The sequence below is a fragment of the Dendrobates tinctorius genome, unplaced genomic scaffold (assembly GCF_039654945.1).
Source record: "Dendrobates tinctorius isolate UK_male_01 unplaced genomic scaffold, ASM3965494v1 ptg000035l, whole genome shotgun sequence".
NCBI lineage: Eukaryota > Metazoa > Chordata > Amphibia > Anura > Dendrobatidae > Dendrobates > Dendrobates tinctorius.
This window is the reverse complement of record NW_027361703.1, coordinates 26,730,546-26,753,381: the sequence shown is the minus strand read 5'-3', so window position 1 is coordinate 26,753,381 and position 22,836 is coordinate 26,730,546. Positions and strand designations below refer to the sequence as shown.

The window sequence follows — 22,836 nt, the reverse complement described above, 5'->3', positions numbered from 1 at the left end:
GTTCTGCATATATTATTTTTATCTGATACCCTGTCGGCATCATCTTCCACCATACTCTGTGGTATTAGGTTCTTTCACCGGATGGTCTGCCATCCATATTTCTAGAGGGGTTGTGGATCTTTTTTATTTATTATTCCATCATTAAGCATTAGAATATTACCCTCATTGCTTTAAATATATGGGTATCAGCGTACTCAGAACAAATTGTACAACAACTTTTGTGGTCCAATTTCTCCTGTTACCCTTGGTAAAATAAAACAAATTGGATCTGAATTAAATTTTTTGTGAAAAAAGTTAAATGTTCTTTTTTTTTAAACATTCCAAAAATTCCTGTGAAGCACTGAAGGGTTAATAAACTTCTTGAATGTAGTTTTGAGCGCACCTTGAGGGGTGCAGTTTTTAGAATGGTGTCACTTTTGGGTATTTTCTATCATATAGACACCTCAAAGTGACTTTAAATGTGATGTGGTCCCTAAAAAAATGGTTTTGTAAATTTTGTTGTAAAAATTAGAAATTGCTGGTCAACTGTTAACCCTTATAACTTCCCAACAAAAAAAAAATTGGTTCCAAAATTGTGCTGATGTAAAATAGACATGTGGGTAATGTTAATTATTAAGTATTTTATGTGACATATCTCTGTGATTTAAGGGCATGAAAATTCAAAGTTGGAAAATTGCAAAATTTTCAAAATTTTCGCCAAATTTCCATCTTTTTCACAAATAAACGCAAGTCATATCAAATAAATTTTACCACTAACATAAAGTACAATATGTCACGAGAAAACCAGGATCCATGGAAGCGTTCCAAAGTTATTACCTCATAAAAGGACAGTGGTCAGAATTGTAAGAATAGGCCTCGTCATTAAGATGCAAACCACCCTTGGGGGTAAAGGGGTTAATGTGTATGTAGGCCTATTGTTTCTTTGGGAAGAGGAATGTTGCTATATTATAATATTGCAGGAAGAAGAGAAAATTATAGAATTTAGTCTAGAATGTTGTTTATCTTTTGTATTTTATCTCCTATAAATACATTGATAATATAAAAACAAGTAAGGACCACAAGCTTTGGGCATTCAACGTCTTATTTCTGTAAAGGCTGACTTCACTAGCGAGTGTGCTTAATACCCTCAATATCAATAACCCATAAATGATAACGGGCTGTTTAAAGGATGTGTCCACTTCGAACAATCCATTTTTATTAGTATTGTGCCCCATAGGTAAGGTTACTTGATCTCCTGATGGTGTGATTCATATTAGCTGTAACCTATTGAGGAACACCGCAGTATGTTTTTCTTACGCTGTATTGTTCTTTGATATATTTTGCCACTGGAATATTAATTATCAGATTAGGCTGACATTTTCTGCCCTTTATTATTGTTTTTCTTCGCTCTTAAAATAAAATCTTTCTACCAACTGTAGTTAAACATCTAACTATAATCACGTCTGGCAATCAGCCTAAATTACTAGACTCAGATTGTGGAAATGATAACAGTGATCCTATGGGTGGGTTTACACTGCGCCACCTGCTTTTAAACGATTGACAATCAGCTACATATTTACCAATGCACGACAAATTTAGACCAACAGAATGCATTTCTGATGCTCACAGAACTATTGATATGTGCACCTAGACGGACATTTTTTTCATGGCAGGACTTGACCTGTTTATATCGTAAAATGTGCTGCCGAGAATGATAATTTTAAAGCAAGCTTAAATATCATTTCACCCAACAAAGGAGTGTTTTGCTCATGTGTCCGATGATTTGCAGCCTGTTTACACTAGATTATCACGAAACAACAATTGCCTAGTTTAAATGCACCTTAAGGCAACCTATTACTAAATTGTAAGAGTGTAGTACAATATGAAAGGAAAACAAATGTATTTCAGTCAGTTATGCATGAAACAATCTTTCACAACTTTGCTTTAAAAAATTTTTCACATAGAGTACAATTTTTAAATGCAGGAATTAATATTAATGGAAACTGTCAGATCCAGTAGCGGTATTATCCTGTAGATATGGGGTTAATCTGCAGGTTAACAGTGTTACGTTGCTACCCAGCTGTTGTACTGAAAGTGCGGCACCCAGGAGAAAATTAACTTTATTTTTTCCAAGAGCCATCGGCTTTCAGTCATGCAGACGATCCCCAAGCAACTACAGCCACCAGTCACAGACCTGAGCGCTGCGGCTGTAAGCATGTGGCGTCATTGAGTGACAGCTGACTCAGCAGATACAGAGGCGGCTGTCAGTCAATGCCGGGGTTTACTCACCGCCACTGCTCTCAGGGCTGTGAGTGGTGACTGTAGCCATGCTGTATGTGACTGAAAGCTGGCAGCTCCTGGGAGCAATAAAATTAATTTTCTCCTGGGTGCCACACTTTCACTAAAGCAACCCAGCACTTTTCATAATTCTATTAAGCTGCAGATTAACCCTATATCTGCTGCCTTATAGTACTATTGGACCTAACAGGTTCCCTTTAACTCTGATTCATCAAAAGGATTCTTGCCAAAATTCTCTCTAGTAGTTGTACAAAAATTTTTCAGCTTTTGGTATCTTTATGCCACCTGCGGTCAGCTTCATCATCGTTTTGAACAGTAGGCAGAGCTTAGCAGGAGAGATGTGCCAGTCTATGACTGGAGTGCATTTTTTATTCTAGTTTATGACAGCTGTAAACTGCACCAAATTCATGAAAAGATGCAGCTTTCAAAGCTGCGGTGGGCCAGAGTAAAAAATATTCTCAATATGGGCTGGATAATATTTCTGCTATAATTTCTGCTACTTTCTGCTGTTAATTAGAGTGCATTTGAGGAGCAGAGATTGCCCAACTTTCCACTAAACTCATTGGAAACAGTTCTGTTAAAAATTGGACAGAAAACTAATCATTGAACATTCTGATATAAATAATGTAAGAGTATAAGACTTGTTTGTACCTTTAAATCTTCCTCATTAATTTCTTCACTGATTTCCATAACACTGTCCTGTGAAGACCGTCTGCTATAAATGTCTAATTCTGGTGATAATTTGGATTGGGGGGCCATTGACATCTTCCTAATTGATGTTCCCCTTCCAAAGGCACCTTGACTTTGTGAAACTGATGTACCAGTCATTAAGTTCAACACAGATTGTCTTCTTCTACCTTGAAAAGTTGGTCCAGTGTTAAGAATGTTACTCCTTGGCAGAATTGCTTCCCCTTGCTCTGAATCTGGAACTAAGGAGAGCTTTCTTTCCTCCGGTTCAGTGGGAGACTCTTCTTCTATTCCACTCATTTGTGGTTGAGATTTTTGCATGATAGACAATTTTCGACTTGATTTCCGAGCATTAATAATTGAGTTTTTTCTCTTTTCTATAAATTCAGCTGCTTGCTTGAATGACTTATTTTTTACTTCATTTCTAACAACTACTGGATCATTCTCGATGGAGAATCTCCTCAAGGTCTCTGTTAATATTGAATTTCTCCTTTCTGCACTAAAGTTATCAAAAGCATCAATCCCCATCAACTGAGAGCTGAAGTCAGGACGTTTATCTTGAAGTTCTGCAAATGTTCCGTAGAAATAACAGCTGCCTTCATGCAGCAGGAGAATTTTGTCAGCTTTCTTCAGCTGTTCTAATTTTGAGGTAACAAGGATTCTGGTCTTGTTTGCCATTAGTTTGCAGATGCAGCTAAAAGAAAAAAAACAAAGTTTATTAAACATACTGGGCATATATTTCTTGAGTAAAAAAGAGTCCTACATAAAGCATTTATTTTTATAAATTTATTTTTCACAGTTTTTTTTTATGAAAATAGTACAATGGTAGCTAATATTAACTCTTCAAATCTTTCTTTCAACTACTTCCTCTCCTTGTATTTTAAGGGTTTTGAGTAGAAAAATGTAAACTTGTCCCTGCAATATTTTTAAACCTTATTAAAGCTACATAAAATATTGAAGAATATATATATTTTTAAGTACATTGTTCTACTTTTAAAATAAATTGCATTTTATATTCCATTTAGGGCTCATACTCACTTGCAAGAGACTCGCATGATTCTCGTGCGAGTCTCTCGCATGAAAACCCGGCACTGCTGCCGGCACTGGGACCGGAGAGTGCGGCTACATGTATTTCTATGCAGCCACACGCTCCAGTCCCAGTGCCGGCGGCCGTGCCTTGTTTTCATGCAAGAGACTCGCGCGAGAATTGTACGAGTCTCTCGCAAGTGAGTATGAGCCCTTAGAATGACAAATTTAAAATTCCGAGTTTGTGAAATTTAAATAGCAGAACCCGGTCCTTTGGCAACATCAACATCTGTGGTTGTTGGATGGGAGCCCTAAAACCATTCTTTCCTAATAGCATCCTTGACTCTTCTCCTGATTAGCTGGTCTGACATAATATTATTGTTGCGATGTGATCCACAACTGTTGGCCACTCCAGGCTGGCTAATCAAAAGAAGAGCCACAGAGGCTTTTTCCCAGATATTCGCAGGGCTTTTGGTCCTTTGAATTGATTCACGCCAACTCTATTCAGCATGTATTAGAAACCCAAGTTATAGTACACCTTAAAGCAAAAGCTCCATGTTTAACCTAATGTCATTTTTTTAATTTAAAATGTGGAAAGGCTGGAAGAACAATAGTGCAGATAGAGTCTTATCTGACTACAAATTGGAATGGAATTCAGGAAAAAACTGCTCACCTGTTCAGGTTGTGTAACACAACCATAGATCGCGAGTGGATACAGCTGCTGCAGACCCACCAAAGGAAGGGCGATGATTGTAAGAAAAATGGGCTAAATTCTATTCTGACGGACCAAAGGATTAGCAATGTGTTAGGAGTCAGGTTCCTGCGTCTGCTCTGCAGGAATCCAGACCCTTACATTCTGCGGTCTCTTGCTCTTTATCTACCGCAGAGGAGATTGCCTTGCAGTAAATCTCTCCAGGGGCTAAGTCCCTCTGTCCTCCTACTGAGCATGCTCATGAGATGGTTTCCCATTGGAGATCGGGCGTCATGTGCTCAGGTCCTGCTCCAGATCTCATTGATCTATCTCGGAGATCTGGAAGCTTCCGGAAGGTCCCGGCTGCTATAAAAAGAGCGCATGGCCATTCCGCCAGGCGCTAGTATAGACTATGCTGCTATGTGTGAATGGTGACGGATGTATGATTCTGGTGACTGACTTATTATGAAACCCCTTCCCTCTGATATTACGCATGTGGTTAGGGAATTAGTTCAGTAGTCTGCGCCAGTCTGTGGCAAGCCTTAGGCCACTGTGCACACCGCACCTCTGCGCTAGCGTCCGACATAGTGCCTGCTTTGTAGCTGTGTCGTCCAGTGGCAGTGTCCTGCGCCGCACTGCAGTTACAGCCCTTCTTGGCGTTCGCAGTAGCGACGCCGCACACACGGTAGGTCTAGACAGACGCTGCCCCTCTGTCTTAGTTCCTGCTCCTGTGACCTTATACCGTGTGTGCATTTACCTGAGGCCTGTGACTCTAACAGGCTCAGCCTGTTTGTATGTTTTTGTTGCGGCGCCTCTGTGTGTGAACAGAGCCCACTCTGCGCACTTCGGGTGAAGTTGAACCCGTGCGCATTATATCGCCATATTGCTCGTCTGCCATTACTCAGCAGCGGTTGTAACACCTGCACGGTGGACCCCGAGCGGCGAACGCACTTTATTATTATTTTTATTTAGTGCGTTCCGCCGTTCCTAACACAATGAATGAAGCCAAGAATCCAGGAGATAAAAAATTTGGTGTATTTTTCTTTACGTTTCGAAGTAGAAACCCTTCAAGACAAACCATAGATTTTCTTCTTCAGGACAAAGCTCAGATGTTTTGAAGTAGTAACACTTCTTCAGGACAAGCCACAGATATTCTGTGATTTGTCCTTGAAGGAGTGTTACTACTTTGAAACGCATAGACAAATAAACGCCATATTTTACCTCCTGGATGCTTGGCTTCATTTATCCTTAATCCCTTGGTCCGGCAGTGCAGAATTTAACCCATTATTCCTACAATCATCATTTTCTACTATAAGTCTCAAATTCTGGCAGAATAATTTCTTATTATATCAGTAAGAGCTCTGACTTACTAATTCAAAGCTATAAAGACTGGCTACTTCCAGCCCAGTAAATGCTTACGTCCCATTAGTGACATCAATTTTTAATGCTATTTCTATAAAAGGATTTAGACCTTTGTATCTGGTGGGTAGATATGTTAGGTGCAGAAGTAGTAGTTGCATTCAATAAGTGATACACATTTTACATACACATTGGGTCAAGTTACATCTTTGCTTTAAACCATAAAAAAGCTCCAATTACTGTAAAGATATATTAAGAAATGAATCAGCACAAAAATGTTTACCCTTTTGTAGAGAAAATGTATTATCCAACATTTTAAATTGATGACCTAGCTTTAGAAAGGGCAATCATCATTAGACTGGAGTAGGTGGGGAGCCACTTTTGTCACTCCCGCCAGTCAGATGTCTACGGCCTCTTTAATGTTTTACATCAGATTAAAGCCAATTCTTACATGTAAATGAAATTTTCACGGTATTGGCAATGCAAGGTATTAAACTGACAGTTTATCTAAAGTGTAGTCAATCAGTACTATACTGGTGTGGGTCAACTCTTGACATCCCTGCCAATAGGCTACTTGAAGGTACCATGGTAGCCTCTTTAATGTTCATATCAAATACATGTGTATTTGGAGCATGGTCTAATTGAGGTGAATTTTTAGAGGCCAAAATAAATATATAAAATAAATACTTTTAAAAGGACTCTGTCAGCACAGAGTTGTTGTTCAAAGCAACTCCAGGCGCTCGGTGCTTCATGGCAGGTCCAATCATTTAAATACACTTTCCAACTGCTATGTTTCCATAGTGTTAGGCGTCGGGTTCCTGTTGCTGCACAGCAGGAATCCCGAGCCCTGCTCCCGGCGGTCTACCATTCCTCCCCAGCTGCAGAGGAGGTTGCTCTGCAAACTCGTCAGTCCCGGCACTCTGCCCAGACCACCTCCGTGGGTTTGTTTACTTGCTGCTGCCACCTCTGGCACAGCTATGGCAATGCAGGCTGCTCAGCAGCGAGATTCTCCAGGGACTAAGTCCTCATGTCGGGCCACTGAGCATGCCCGTGGAGTGATCTCCCATTGGAGATCGAAGGTCACATGCTCAGGTCCTGCTCCTGTTCAAATTGGCCCATCCGAGAAGCCAGGAAGGTCCCGGACGCTCGCGGCTATAAAAGGTTCATATGGCCGCTCGGCCATGCGCTAGGATACTCTGTATTTTCAGACCATGAGGAGTGAGTGATGTATGCACGTATGAATGTCTCTGGTGACTGACTCATTATGAAACCCCTACCCTTGGTACGCATGTGTTGTGCAGCCTAGCCTGCTAGTGCCCAGGCTTAGGTGAAGGTAGGGCAGAGTCGGAGTCAGGCATTAGTCTCCATCAGTGACTCAGCATACCACAGTGCACGTGCTCCACACTCCGTAGCCAGCGTCTATAGCGGCGTTCGCGGCAGCGACGCCGTGCGCTCAGAGGGCCTAGAGGAACTCTAACCCCGTGTCCTTGGGGTAGAGCTCTGTGGCCACTTTCTGTGCACTTTTTGGCCGGGCTCTGTGAGCTAAACGGCATTTGTGTTTAGCGGCTGTGCGGCTCTGTGAGTCAACAGAGTTCGCTCCTGTTCACACTGGGTGACGTAACCCACGTGTGACTGTTTTCACGCTGCTCTATTCTTCCGCCATTACCTAGCAGCAGTGTACCACCATGGTGGACCCCGGGCTGCGAACGCACCTACTATTATTTATAATTTGGTGCGTTCCGCCAGCCCTAACATTATCCTAGCACCAGGGTCTGGCTAGTAATGGCGGACGAACAATGACTGCACAGGTACATTCAGCAGCTGGAGGGTAGGTTGGCAGCGCTAGAGCGTTCCACCTCAGCTGCGGATGTTACTTCGGTCTCTGTTCAAGCAGCTACAGAGGCTGTCGCCCGTGTCTCCACGGCCAGCCCTGCCCCGACCTTGTCTCGCCTCCCGCTGCCCGAGAAGTTCTTGGGTGATAGTGCATCATGCAAGGTTTTCGTGAGTCAGTGCTCCATTCACCAGGAGTTGCTGGCCACACGATTTCCCTCTGAGCGGGCCAAGGTGGGATTTATCATCTCCTTCCTGTCGGGCAGGGCCTTGGAGTGGGCCACCCCACTGTGGGAGCGTGGGGATCCCCTGGTACAGAGTGTCACCCATATTCTGCTCACTCTGAAGCAAGTGTTCCTGGGACCTCACATCACGCACGACACCGCACTTCAGTTGCTGGCCCTAACCCAGGGTCCGTCTCTGGTCAGCCAGTGTGCCATCCTCTTCAGGACTCTGGCCTCCGAGCTGGAGTGGCCAGATAAGGTTCTCATACCTATATTCTGGAGAGGCCTGGCTGATCATGTCAAAGACGCCCTGGCTACCAGGGAGGTGCCCACCACTTTGGAGGAGCTCATTACTGTCTCCACCCGAATCAACGTTCGCTTCACTGAGCAAGGGCTGGAGCGCTCCAAGTCCAGCCAACGATATAGGTTGGCACCAAATTTAAATTTTGCCAGACCGCTGGAATCTCCCGGTCAGCCGCCCGAGCCTCCAGAGGCCATGGAGGTGTCCCACACGAGGGTCCAAGTCCCGGCCTGCACGGGTATCTCCAGTCTGTTTCCGTTGTCGGCAGACTGGGCACGTTGCTAACCAGTGCCCACAGCGGTCGGGAAACGCTCACGTCTAGTGGTTATCGGAGGGGGCCTACTAGACACAGTGACTTTCTCCTCCAAGCTCCTGTTTAAAGGGGTGTTAGAGTTCAATTCTTCCATTCTGACTGTGGAGATTTGCGTGGACTCTGGGGCGGAGGGAAATTTCATGTCGTCTGTCTTCGCCCAACAACACGCAATCCCCCAGTCCTGCTACCTTAACCAGTCACTATCAGATTGGTGAATGGTGCGACACTCCCGTCCCAAATCACCTACCAGACGGCTCCACTGAGACTCTCACTGTCTCCTTCTCATCAGGAGATGCTGTCTCTTCTTGTTATGCCCGAAGGTATCGACCAGGTCCTCTTAGGAGTTCCCTGGTTACGAGCTCACTCTCCTCACATAGAATGGTCCTCGGGAAAAATCCTCGGTTGGAGCAAGTCCTGCGAGGGTAGGTGTCTGAGGGACTGTGTACAGGTCGCTACCTCTGAGGTTCCCACAGATCTCTCCTCGCTTTCCAAGCCGTACCAGCAGTATGCAGACGTTTTCTCCAAGAAGGCGGCGGAGACCCTTCCGCCGCACCGCCCTTACGACTATCCTATTGACCTCTTGCCCGGTGCTGAGCCTCCCCGGGGTTGAGTCTACCCCCTATCTCTCCCAGAGACAGAAGCCATGTCTCAGTATATCAGGGAGAATCTGGCAAGAGGATTCATTAGGAAGTCGGTGTCTCCGGCGGGAGCGGGATTCTTCTTTGTCCAAAAGAAGAATGGAGAATTACGTCCGTGCATCGATTACAGGGGTCTTAACGCCATAACCGTTAAGAACAAGTATCCTCTACCCCTGATATCGGAACTGTTCGATAGGCTACGGGGAGCGAGAGTGTTTACTAAGCTTGATCTGTGAGGAGCCTATAACCTGATTCGCATCCGTGAGGGGGACGAATGGAAGACGGTATTTAACACCAGAGATGGGCACTATGAATACCTGGTGATGCCCTTTGGGCTATGTAATGCGCCAGCCGTCATCCAAGACTTTGTGAACGATATCTTCTGGGATATGCTTACCACCTCGGTAGTAGTCTGGACGATATACTCATTTACTCTCCAGATATTGACTCCCATCGGAGAGATGTTCGCAAAGTTTTCGATCTCCTTCGGGCAAACTCCCTTTACGCCAAGTTGGAGAAATGTGTGTTTGAGCAGGAGTCCTTGCCTTTCCTGGGCTACATCATCTCTGCCCAGGGTTTGGCCATGGATCCTGCCAAACTACAGGCGGTGATGGATTGGCAAGAACCCCATTCCCTCAAAGCGGTGCAGCACTTTATGGGGTTCATAAATTACTACCGCCAATTCATTCCCCATTTCTCAACTTTGGTAGCCCCCATGGTAGCCCTCACCAAGAAGGGTGCAAACCCCAAACTGTGGTCGGAAGCTGTCTCCAAGGCCTTCGCTTCTATTAAATCCCACTTCGCTAGTGCTCCAATTCTACATCGCCCCGATGTAGATAAGCCCTTCATTCTGGTGGCGGATGCCTCTTCTGTCGGTGCTGGAGCGGTCCTGTTCCAGAAGGACTTGCAAGGTCGGAAGCACCCATGCTTCTTCTTCTCTAAGACCTTCACACCAGCGGAGAGGAATTATTCCATTGGGGACAGGGAGTTGCTAGCAATGAAGCAGGCCTTCTCAGAGTTTAGACACTCCTGGAGGGGGCTCGCCACCCTTTCCAGGTGTTCACCGACCACAAAAATTTGGCCTATCTACAGATAGCCCAGCGGCTGAATTCTTGCCATGCCAGATGGTCCTTGTTCTTCTCCCGATTCCATTTCACCCTGCATTTTCTCTCCGGGGAGAACAACGTCCGGGCAGATGCTCTTTCACACTCCGTGGTGTCATCGGAGGAGGAGCCTCAGCTGATAGTCCCATTGGAGAGTCTGAGGACCGTGGCTCCGGTTGCTCTCGAGTCGGTACCTCCAGGCAAGACTTTTGTCCCTGCCCATCTGCGACCGGAGGTCCTCTCTTGGGCTCATTCGTCCAGGGTGGGGGGACATTTTGGGACCAAACGGACCTCTGATCTCCTGGCAAGGACATTCTGGTGGCTGCGTATGGCCCGTGACATCAGGGACTATATTCAGGCGTGCGTCTCTTGCGCCCAGAATCGGTCCTCTCGGCAGCGGCCTGCTGGGTTACCCTATCCCCTGCCGGTAGTGGACAGGCCATGGGAGATGGTCGGTATGGACTTTGTGGTGGGTCTGCCCAAGTCCAGTGGCAGCACCGTCATTTGGGTGATCACCGATCATTTCTCCAGGATGGTGTATCTGGTGCCAGTGTCGCGGCTACCTTCTGCACTTGGCCTGGCAGCGTTGTTTATTAAACATGTCTTCCACCTGCACGGCATGCCGGATAAGATTGTCAGTGACCGGGGTCCTCAGTTTGCGTCTCGGTTCTGGAGAGAGCTCTGTTCTCTGCTCAGCATCGAGCTAAATCTCTCCTCAGCCCATCATCCCGAGACGAACGGGTTGTTTGAGAGAGCCAACCAGACCCTGGTGACATATCTGTGACATTTTGTCTTGGCCAGGCAGGATGACTGGGCATTCTTGCTGCCGTGGGCGGAGTTCACTTTGAACAACGCTATGGCCGACTCCACCGGTCAGACTCCATTTCTCTTAAATTACGGCCAGCATCTGCGCGTCCCCGTGCCCATGCCCGTGTCATCCACCGACTCTAGGGTGGCAGACTGGGCGGTGGAGGCACGTGACATTTGGGATCGCACGCAGGATGCTATCCGGGCTTCCAAGGAGAGAATGAGGGCCTCCGCTGACACACACAGGCGTCCTGCTCTGACCTTCGCCCCTGGCGACCGACTTAGTGTGGCTTTCTGCCCGAAACATCAGGCTGCTGGCTGAATCCTCTAAGTTCGCACTGCTCTATATTGTCCCTTTCAAGGTCCTCGAGCAGATCTATCCTGTGGTCTACCACCTGGCCCTTCCACCACACTTGGCTATTTATGACACGTTTCATGTGTCCCTCCTTAAGCCAGTTCACATGTCCCGGTTTTCTGAGCCATCTGCCAGAACATTAGACCTGTCGTCTGACGAGTTTGAGGTCAATGCCATTGTGGGATGCAAGATGATGCGGGGAAAAAAGTTTTATTTAGTGGATTGGAAGGGTCATGGTCCAGAGGCTCGGTCCTGGGAGCCAGTGGAGAACATCCACGCTCCACTTCTCATTGCGGAATTCGAGCGGAGCGAGTCTCAGAGAGGGGGGGCCCTAGGAGGGGGGGTAATGTTAGGCGTCGGGTTCCTGTTGCTGCACAGCGGGAATCCCGAGCCCTGTTCCCGACGGTCTCCCATTCCTCCCCAGCCACAGAGGAGGTTGCTCAGCAAACTCGTCAGTCCCGGCATTCTGCCCAGACCACCTCCGTGGATTTGCTTGCTGCTGCCACCTCTGGCACAGCTATGGCAATGCAGGCTGCTCAGCAGCGAGATTCTCCAGGGACTAAGTCCTCATGTCGGGCCACTGAGCATGCCCGTGGAGTGATCTCCCATTGGAGATCGAAGGTCACGTGCTCAGGTCCTGCTCCTGTTCGAATTGGTCCATCCGAGAAGCCAGGAAGGTCCCGGATGCTCGCGGCTATAAAAGGTTCATATGGCCGCTCAGCCATGCGCTAGGATACTCTGTATTTTCAGACCATGAAGAGTGAGTGATGTATGCACGTATGAATGTCTCTGGTGACTGACTCATTATGAAACCCCTACCCTTGGTAGCGCCCAGGCTTAGGTGTAGGAAGGGCAGAGTCGGAGTCAGGCGTTAGTCTCCATCAGTGACTCAGCACGCCACAGTGCACATGCTGCACACTCCGTAGCCAGCGTCTATAGCGGTGTTCGCTGCAGCGATGCCGTGCGCTCAGAGGGCCTAGAGGAACTCTAACCCCGTGTCCTTGGGGTAGAGTTCTGTGGCCGCTTTCTGTGCACTTTTTGGCCGGGTTCTGTGAGCTAATCTGGCTCCGGTATTTGTGTTTAGCGGCTGTGCGGCTCTGTGAGTCAACAGAGTTCGCTCCTGTTCACACTGGGTGACGTAACCCATGTGTGACTGTTTTCACGCTGCTCTATTCTTCCGCCATTACCTAGCAGCAGTGTACCACCTCTGCACGGCGGACCCCGGGCTGTGAACGCACCTACTATTATTTATAATTTGGTGCGTTCCGCCAGCCCTAACACATAGCATAGAATGTCACTATGTAAAAATAGGATTTTACATTGATAGCCTGCCCAGTGATTACTTTCACTATAGTACCAGGACCCATGAAATCCTCATGAATGTAATTGTGCCAGGTACTGTAGCTCAGCCCCTCTCATTTTATTAGCTTGAGCTACAGTACCAGGCATATCCACATCTGAACTATATGCCATACTGCCAGGTCATTCTGAGGATAGGTCATCAATGTAAAAATCTCAAAAAGCCCCCCTAAAGCTAGGATGTAAAATTAAAAAAAATTAAACAAAAAAAACTGCTCACATCAGCATTGGAGGCTTTAAAAGATTTAATCATCTTTGATAGGAAAAAATAGCACTACATGCAGTATCATCCACTAAGGGAACGCCATCTAAGTAAAACTCCATTATGATTTAGTAGGTTGATTGGGCTTTGCCAGAGTTTATGGTTGTGAGAAAAGCTCAATACAGATGTTTTAGTTGTTGTTTAACTCAACCAATATTGGATTGTTTTTTCCTTTCATAACCAAAACTTCAACACAATGTGAACAGAACCTTACAATTTGGTAATATGCTTACAAGAGCATTTAGAATGTTTTTTTTCCGTAGCTTTACAATATTTTTTGTCTGTTCTTTCACGCATGTCATTACAATTTGTGATATAACTACCGTATATGCTCGAATATAAGTCGAACCGAGTATAAGCCGAGGCACCTAATTTTGCCACGAAAAACTGGGTAAACTTATTGACTCGAGTATAAGCCGGGTATGTATTGTCCCCTCATCCCTATCCTGATATGCATGGCTCCTCCGTCCCTGTCCTTGTATGCATGGCTTCTCCGTCCCTGTCCTTGTATGCATGGTTCCCTGATTCCTGTCCTTCTATGCATGGCTCCCCTGTCGCTGTCCTTGTATGCATAACTCTCCCGTCCCGGCCTTGCATGCATGGCTCCTAATCCCCTATCCTTGCATGAATGGCTCCTTATCCCCATCCTTGTATGCATGGTCTCTATAGAAAAAAAAATCCTACTTACCTTGTCTGCGCGCCCTCAATGCATCTCGTTCCAGTGCCAACAGCTTTTCCTGCCGAGCGATCACGAAGCTCCGCTTATTAAGGTAATGAATATTCACTCCACGCCTATGGGAGTGGAGAGGCGTGAATATTCATTACCTTAGTGAGCGGAGACACGTGATTGCTCAGCCGGAAGTGCTGCTGGTGCCAGAATGAAAGAGATGCAGCGAGGGTGCACAAGGAAGGTAAGTAGGATGTGTGTTGGAAGCCGGCAGCTGCAGCTATCACTGTACGCTATTACAGAGAAATGAATATTAATTTCTCTTTAGCAGCGGCATAAGCTTTAGCCACACCCGCCGGCTCCTGCCTTTGTGACCCGCTGCTCCCCCCCTTACTGTCTTTATGGGACATTTGACTTATGCATAAGCCGAGGGGGGTGTTTTCAGCACAAAAAATGTGCTGAAAAACTTGGTTTATACACGAGTATATAATGTAATTTAAACTTGATATCATGGTCAACTTTCTTATTCTAATGACTATTTTGCCCTCAGATTTTTGTATCCTCATATTTTGTTGTTTTGCATTCTTCTCATATTTATATGCATTGATACTTATCTATTTTGTTATTGTAAGTTTAGGCTGCTTTTAAGAAAAATTAGATAAAAAATGTGAATTTACAAGAAAGTAAATGTATTGATAATATTTGATCCAAATATAATGTTAGCTCTTAGTATATACCTCTCAAATATTTCCTTTTCTGTAAACAAGTCCAGATAACTAAATGGGGAGTCCAGCAAGTAGAGATCAGCATCTTTGTATACAGCTCTGGAAAATCAGAAATACACAGCTACTTAATTCTTAATTTGCATGCTACATTCTTTATGAGCTATTACAAAAAGTATTAAAGTATAATGGAAAAATGGAAATGGAAAAATTACCAAGCTGGGGACAAACTCCAGTGTCTCTATTACGAATTTGGTGATAAGAACGGGAACTTTCTAGCCATACTTGAAGAGTTTATGAGAATTTATATAAAATTAATAAGGACAAATGTACCTCTCTTTTGGACTCAGAACACTCCTTGCAAATTAGGGAATACCTTAGAAAACATATTTCTTTCTATATCTCCAGGGAGGAGATTGACTCTAATTTTACAGCTATGGAGTTGCTCTCGACTATCCGAGATCTCAGAGGGATTTTCCATCACTCAGGTCAATCCCTTCTTAAATCTTGTATCCCTCAGTGTAAAATAAAAAAAAACATAGATACTCACCTGTCGCATTGGCGCCATTACAACAATGTCATCATGCGAGTGATGGAAAACCTGATGCCGATATCGCTGGAACAGCACTGATGGGGAGGTGAGGACCTATATTACACTGCTCAAGGAATCTAATGAATTAGGTCCTAGCGAGGTACCCAAACTAACTCAGGACTGTAAGAATGGACCTTAACCTCCAATCCTCCCCCTCGAATCTAATCTATCAATGAAACTGCACAAAGGCTTGAGGTGTAGCTCAGGCCTGTTGTTGTGGGTCTCAGTCTTGTTTTTAAAGAATAAATAATATGATTGTTGTAAATATTTTTTACTCTGAATTTAGGGTTCAGTCTATAAAATAAAAGCTAATCTGCTTTATTTTTTAGCTGCCCCGTGTGCAAAGTATTTATGTGTATCTTCTATAGGCAATATTTTTATGGTATATGGAGACATGAAAAACCAAGGTAGGTGACCTTTTAGATGGCTGCCAGCTACTACTAAAATTGACATATACAGAAGGATTACTTACCAACACCACAGACAGTGACTTTATTATTGCAGTGGATTTGCTGCGTGACATTTATTCAAAGCAAGGTAATAGCTGTTATAAGATATGGTGCTAGAAGCTGAAAAAATAACCATAGCCTTACCTTGCTAGAGAAATTCTTGCCCGCTGACCTCCACTAAGCGTTATTCCTCCTTCCCCTAGAACAGTATTATCTTTTTCTGGAAACTTTGCAATGTCCTATAACAATAAATAAATATGATGACATTTAACCCCTTTGTGAAGGAGCTAATTTTGACCTTAATGACCAAACCACATTTTAGAAATCTGACTATTGTCACTTTATGTGGGAATAACTCTAGAAAGCTTCCAGGGATCCCAAACTTTTTGTGACATATTGTACTTCATGTTAGTGGTAAAAATCTTTCGATATGACTTGCGTTTATTTGTGAAAATATCGGAAATTTGGTGAAAACTTTAAAAAAAATCACAATATTCAATTTTTATATTCTTAAATGTTAGTCATGCTGTACAAAATAATTAATAAATAACTTTTCCCAAAATATGCCTGATTTACATCTGCATCGTTTTTCAAAAGTAATTTTATTTTGTTAGGATGTTAGAGGGGTTAACATTTTTGCAGTTTTTTTCGATTTTTTTCAACAAATTTACAAAACCTGTTTCTTTAGGGACCGATAAAATTTCAATGGACCTTGAGGAGCCTATATATTGGGAACTCCAAAAGAGATGCTATTTTGTTGTCAGGAAATTTTTTAACCTGTCAGGTGCTTCATGGGTATTAATGCACATTGGATTGAAAAATAAATAAATTTTACCTTTAAAATGTTGCTTTAGCCCCAATTTTTTCACTTTTGCAAGAGATTACACCAAAATTTGGACCCCACAGTTTGCTACCCAGTTTCTTACAAGCACAGCAATAACCCACATGTAGTCAAAAAGTCTCAGCAGCTCCCTGCACTGCAGTATATCCCGCTAGCCAATCAGAGGCCGGCAGCTGACGTCGACGTGCCTGTTATGGGTAGCACATGGCAGTGACAAGCACTGTGCAGGGCAATAGTAATAGCTATAGTTACTGTGCTGACTTTAGATGAGAATGCCGCACGTTGTGAGAGCTGAGGAAGGTAAGAAGAATAAATTATATATATTTTTTAAATGTGTTAGAATGGAAAGGGGAACATTATTACTGGAAAGGGCTCTGTGGCGCCCCTGAGGCTCAGTCGCCACAGAGGTACTGCACCTCCTCCTGAGGTGTGGTATCCCACCATTCAGGTAAGATGGAGACTCCTGACCACACTCCAACACCTGCACCCCACACCACAAAGTAGTGTAGCAAAGCACCTTGGGCGGCTCCCTGCTTGGAGTATAGCAAAGCACCCATTGGTGGCTCCCTGCTTGGAACACGAAACGTGCTGGAAGGTGGGTGGAGTTAGATTACATTTCAAGGAGCGGGAAGAGTTTAAGTCAGTCAGTCAGTAGTTGGAAGGAGAGAGAAGATCTCTAGAAAGAGTGATAGATGGATGGAAGTGCTGCAGCAGATCCCAGTGATCTTGGTCTGCTGGCACGGGAAAGGGAGAAAGAGAGCAACATAGACTGAAAGCTTGACTCTCCATAGAAAGAAAGGATTAGTACGGAACGTGAGGAGTAAAAGAGAACAGAGGACGTGGGTGAGGAGAGAACCCTTCCTAGAAGTTCTAAGCGCAAGGCCGGGGCCCGGTCCCCGAGGTTGTACGGATACTAATGGTCCTGCAGCAGACACCGGAGGAATAGGAAGCTGTAATTGCTTTATTCCCACATAAGACTTGTGGGCACAACAGCAACCGGATAGTGAGCCGGGACTTAGTAGGAAGTAGTCCCCGAAGCAGGCTACAGCTGTCTGCCGTACAAGTAGAGTTCATAGGAACATCAGACAAGAGGAACTCCAGTGTAACTCAGTACTAGGAGTACTTCATCTAAAGGCGCTATAAGAGGAGACGTTCAGAAAGGCACAAGTTGGCGGAGTGTTGGAAAGGAATATTCCATCTGGCCTGGGGGTTGACTGAGTCCCAGACCCGGAGGACACGGCACGGAAGCGGGCACCTGTGTGTACAACAGACTGTGAGTAAAGCTTTGGAACTACATGCCCTGGTGTCCTCTACTTATTCCTGCGTCAACCTGCCCGGCACTGCTATATCCCCTGCACCTGACACTACATCATCCAAGTGTCACCATATCTACTCTGCCCTGGGACAACAGCCCTGCCTGTGGAGGGCTATACCATCACTGCTGCACCACACCATCTGTCCCAGAGGATCTGTCTGCAGCGTTGGCCTAACATCTACATTGCCGAACACCACAGGTGGCGTCACGACTTATTCATTCACACTGAACATTTACAATGGGCGCACAGGGCCACGGGCCGGGTCACAGCTGCCGTGACAGCTCCCATTGAGATCCACCGGGCCCGGTACCAAGTACCCCACAGCCCTGGGAGGGCGACTCAGCTCAGGACGGGGATATTAAAACCAGGAAGAGGCCCAGATTGGAGGTCATTATTGCTGGAAGGAACGAGGATTGGGGGCATTTTAATATAGGAAGGGGCTAGCATGAGGGCTATTATTATAAAAAGAGGTGAGGATGGGAGACATTATACCAGGAAGGGCTTGAGATGAGGCACATTATACCAGGAAGGGGCCTGGGAAGGGGGATATTATTACAGGAAGGTGCCAGAATGGGGGTCATTATAATAAAAAGAGGCCAGGATGGGGGATATTATACCAGGAAGGGCTTGAAAGGAGGCTTATTGTACCAAGAATGGGCCCGGGAAGGGGACAATATTACAGAAAGGTGCCAGGATATACATTATTGTATAGGGGCAAACACATATCTTTATAGGATATATAATGCTACAAGGGCTGGTACATCTGACCAACATGCAGGTAGGGACCCTGGTCCAAATTTGGCACCGGGGCCCATTGGACTCTAGGTACACAACTGGAACAATGTATGATACTGTTTGAAACAATGGTCTCAGCTGTGGGAGAGTTTTAGCAATGAAATCAATGCTTCTACAAAGCATAGCTGCGCACTTACATACTTGTATATAAAGAGGATAGCTACTGCTGCTTATATAACAAAGCAATGTACAGTCTATGGTACAAAACACAGGCTTTATACAAATCAAGAGAAGTGACAGGAAAGACAATAGAAACTAGATGCATTACTTCTTCAGCATGTGAACATTACAACATGCCATACAGTATATCTATTACACAAGAGAAGTCATTGCCAGATGCTGGGCACTCCATGCCTTAAATACGTATTCTTTTCACTATTGTTCTAGAGAACATAAAGGTCAACTTGCCCTTCACTTGTAGGGATTAATAACTGATGTACTTGTCTTTCTGTTAAATAATCAACCTCCATGGTGGCATCTGATTTAATTTATTGTACTCCCATACCTGAGTAAACATGTGAGCACATTCCCAAAGAATAAAAATGACACTCATTAGTACTTCACCCGGATGACTAATATGAACATATGGAGCTAGTAAAATGTTACTGATAAGAGCTACGTGGAAACAGAAAGCCCCAACTCTCCCTGCATTAGGAATATGTACTAACAGACAATTACAGCAAATCCACCTAGTAGGAGCCTAATTGCGTTCTAAAGTTTTCGTGTTAATATTGTTCTTTGAACTTGCAGACACAAAATATAGATGATGTAATGCACAATGCATGAGGACTGCTCTACTAAAGGAAACAGCGAGGTGCCATAATGTATGTTTTGCACATTATTATGTTGTTCCTTTTGCTATATTGGCATAATGCCATCATACTCTAGGCCACAAAAAGTACAAAGCTGAGAGAATGTAATTACATGGAAATGGCATTGGCAGCTAATGACACCGACAATTGCATCATCAGAAGAAGGCTGAGCTGCCAAAGACAGTGAAAGAATAATAATTCACCAGAATTTCTATCAAACCCGACACCAATATAATACTCGGAGTTACAAATTTCAAATAAATAAATTGCTTTATGAGCAGATTAGGGAAGTGTAATGAGTAGCAGTAAATATTTGCCCTCGGCACACAAGTGACTGCTTTAACTGTCCAACAGTCTATTTCGCAACGCAGATTTATTTAGTAAGATAAGAGGTCACTTTAAATATTGTAAATTGTTATTATTCTGGTTTTACACAATTTAGACTTGCCTCGAGTAAGTAGATAAAAACATAATGATGAGCTCTTAATGTAATGCAATGGACTTACTCTTAAATCATAAAGGGGTCAAGAAATCTAAGCAATGTGGAACTGGTTGATAAAATGTTCTCAGCTGGTGTTATTGGTATTGATAACAATAAGGTTCTGTAGTGACATAGCTTAGACTCAGTGGTCCTGCTACATATTAGCATCCCTTCTAATGCTAGTAGCCACTCTAACACAATAGAGGACTACCGCACCACTGTCAAGGTAGAACTGGCAGCACCAGGGACGGTCTGGCCTGGAGGGGTGCTGGGGAAATCCCCGATGGGCCCTTGGAGAAGAGCAGGAGAGGGGAGGAAGGAAAAAAAAATAGAGGTCGCGGGCCCTTTAAATGCTCACACAGAACAGAGGAGAGCTGGGCCAGAGAGCAGGAAAGCAGCAAGGGTCGCACGCCCAGCAGCATCACAGCAAGCAGACCCGGCTGCAGCCGGGTCTGCCAAAAGTGACATCACTCGGCGCGCCCTGCACTGCACTGCTGCTTCCTGGTTTAGAAGTGCAGTGCTTCAACAAAGGCTGTGCCAGACTAAAGACAAGGCAAGGTAGGATACTAACAGCCCTAATGTGTGTGTATGGTTATATATTAATTGTATGTGTATGCCCGTATATATGCATGGTATATATACTGTATGTCAACACATACGGAAAAAAACGCGATAAAGAATACCAAAAATAACTTGAAAATATGCAAATATAATGTTTATTTAGATAAATAGGTACAAGGAGAGGAGGAGTTCCACCTACTGGCACATGTGAAAGAGAGGATGCTCAAAAGGGCCATGGGAATAATTACAGACATAAGGTTATAGCATAAATTACACATTGCCAAGAAGTGGCCAATTGCCAAAAAGTGGTAGAAACACATAAGACGAATACATGGTCATAATATATTGCACATTCCCGGGTGCGAACTTTCAAATGGGGGCCCCCCATGCCAAAATACACACACATCTCTGCTCCGTACACCTCGTACACGCGCATCTCCGCTCCGTACATGCGCATCTCCGCTCCGTACACCTCGTACACGCACATCTCTGCTCCGTGCAGCTCGTACACGTGCATCTCCACTCCGTACACCTCGTACACGCTCATCTCCGCTCCGTACACCACGTACACGCGCATCTCCGCTCCGTACACCTCATACACGCGCATCTCCACTCCGTACACCTCGTACACGCACATCTCCACTCCGTACACCCACGGCTCCTCTCCGTACATCTTGTACACACACAGCTCCGCTCCGTACACTTCGTACACACACAGTTCCTCTCCGTACACACGTGGCTCCTCTCCGTACACCTCGTACACACGCGGCTCCGCTCGGTACAATTCGTACACACGCGGCTCCTCTCCATACACACACGGCTCCTCTCCGTCCACCTCGTACACACATGGCTCCGCTCCGTACACTTCGTACACACACGGGACTGAGCGCGCTCCTGAATGCACACCTTCCACCTTCTAAGCCTGCCTCAGGGACTGAGCACGCTCCTGAATGCTCGCCTTCAACCTTCTAGCCTGCCTCAGGGCCTGAGCGCGCTCCTGAATGCGCGCCTTTGCTGCCCTAATGAACCAATTAGCGTCAGGCCAATTGCAGCCTGGCAGCCAATCAAAGCCAATGAGCGGCTGCAGCTCCCAGAGGCTGCTACTCCCCTGACACGCCCACTGAACAGCTGACCTTCGAAGTGCAAACTCGTGAGGGGGGCCCTAAGCACTCTGGGATCCGTTGCAGCTGCGGCCGTGGTCGTTACGCCCCTGCATGTATATGTATGCATGGTATATGTGTGTATATGTCTGTATATGTATGTATGTATATATCTGTATGTGTAATAATAATCTTTAATAATCTTTTTTTTTATATACAGTAGCGGTAACATATTCCGCAGTGCTTTACAGATTGCACACATTATCATCGCTGTCCCTGATGGGGTTCACAATCTAAATTCCCTATCAGTATGTCTTTGGAATGTATATGCCTGTATATGTGTGTGCACGCGTATGTCTACATGTGAGTGTGTGTATGCATTTCTGTGTCTGCATGCACGCGTCTGTGTTTACATATGCATTTCTGTGTGCGTATGTCTTTGAGTGTCTGCATGTGAGTGTGTGTGTCCGTGTGTCTTCCTGGGTGTGCTTGTATGTGTCTATGTGTGCATTTCTGTGTATGTGTCTTCACATGTGGATGTGCATGCTTCCTTGTGTGTGTATACTTGTATGAGCATAACTGTTTGACTGTAAATGTGCTTGCCTGTGTGTATATGTATGTGTCCCCATTTCTGTGTGTGCAATCTGCAAGTGTGTGTGTATGTGTCTGCTAATGCATGTCTGCATGTCTGTGTGTGTTTTTTTGTGTTTCTGCATGCCTGTGTGTGTTCTGACAAATATTTATTATAATTGAGGAGAGATGGGGGAGAAATTTTAGGAGACAGTATGGGGAGAATGTGTGAAGAAACAGTATGGTGAATGAGGGGAGGGTGGAATGGTTTGGGGAACAGAAGGGGGATGTATGAGTAGACAATATGGAGAGAGAGAGGAGACAGCATGGGGGAGAAAAGAGTGAGGAGACACAGAACAGAGACTAGGTAGTGTGAGGAGAGGTATATAGATGCGGCAGTATGGAGGACAGTGTGAGGGCACAGCAAGGAGGGAACAGTATGCTGAAGAGAGGTAGTGTGATGACGGGGCACAGTATAGAGACTGGGCAGTATAGGGGGGACACCGTGTGAGAGGACAGTATGAGGAGGAGGCCCAGTATAGAAAAGAGAAAAGAGAGGACAGTGTGTAGGGCATGTTCAACAAGAGGGTTAGTATGGGTCATATTTTGTGCAGGGAGCATTGTGAGAGTTAGTAGTCTATACAGGGGCTCAGTGTAGGGCATATATTTTTATTTAGTAGCATTATAATGACACTGCT

General features: G+C 45.1%; 1 protein-coding gene across 1 annotated transcript in view; it reads right to left on the bottom strand.

Moving 5' to 3' along the window:
- The window catches only part of CFTR (CF transmembrane conductance regulator), a 240,217-nt gene that overhangs the window by 80,417 nt on the left and 136,964 nt on the right, over nt 1-22,836 (bottom strand). The window contains exons 12-14 of the mRNA XM_073573354.1: nt 15,807-15,901; nt 14,637-14,723; nt 2,929-3,658 (exon numbers count right to left, since the gene is read on the bottom strand). Of these exons, the coding sequence (XP_073429455.1) occupies nt 2,929-3,658; nt 14,637-14,723; nt 15,807-15,901 (912 nt within the window). The remainder of the gene's footprint in view (nt 1-2,928; nt 3,659-14,636; nt 14,724-15,806; nt 15,902-22,836) is intronic.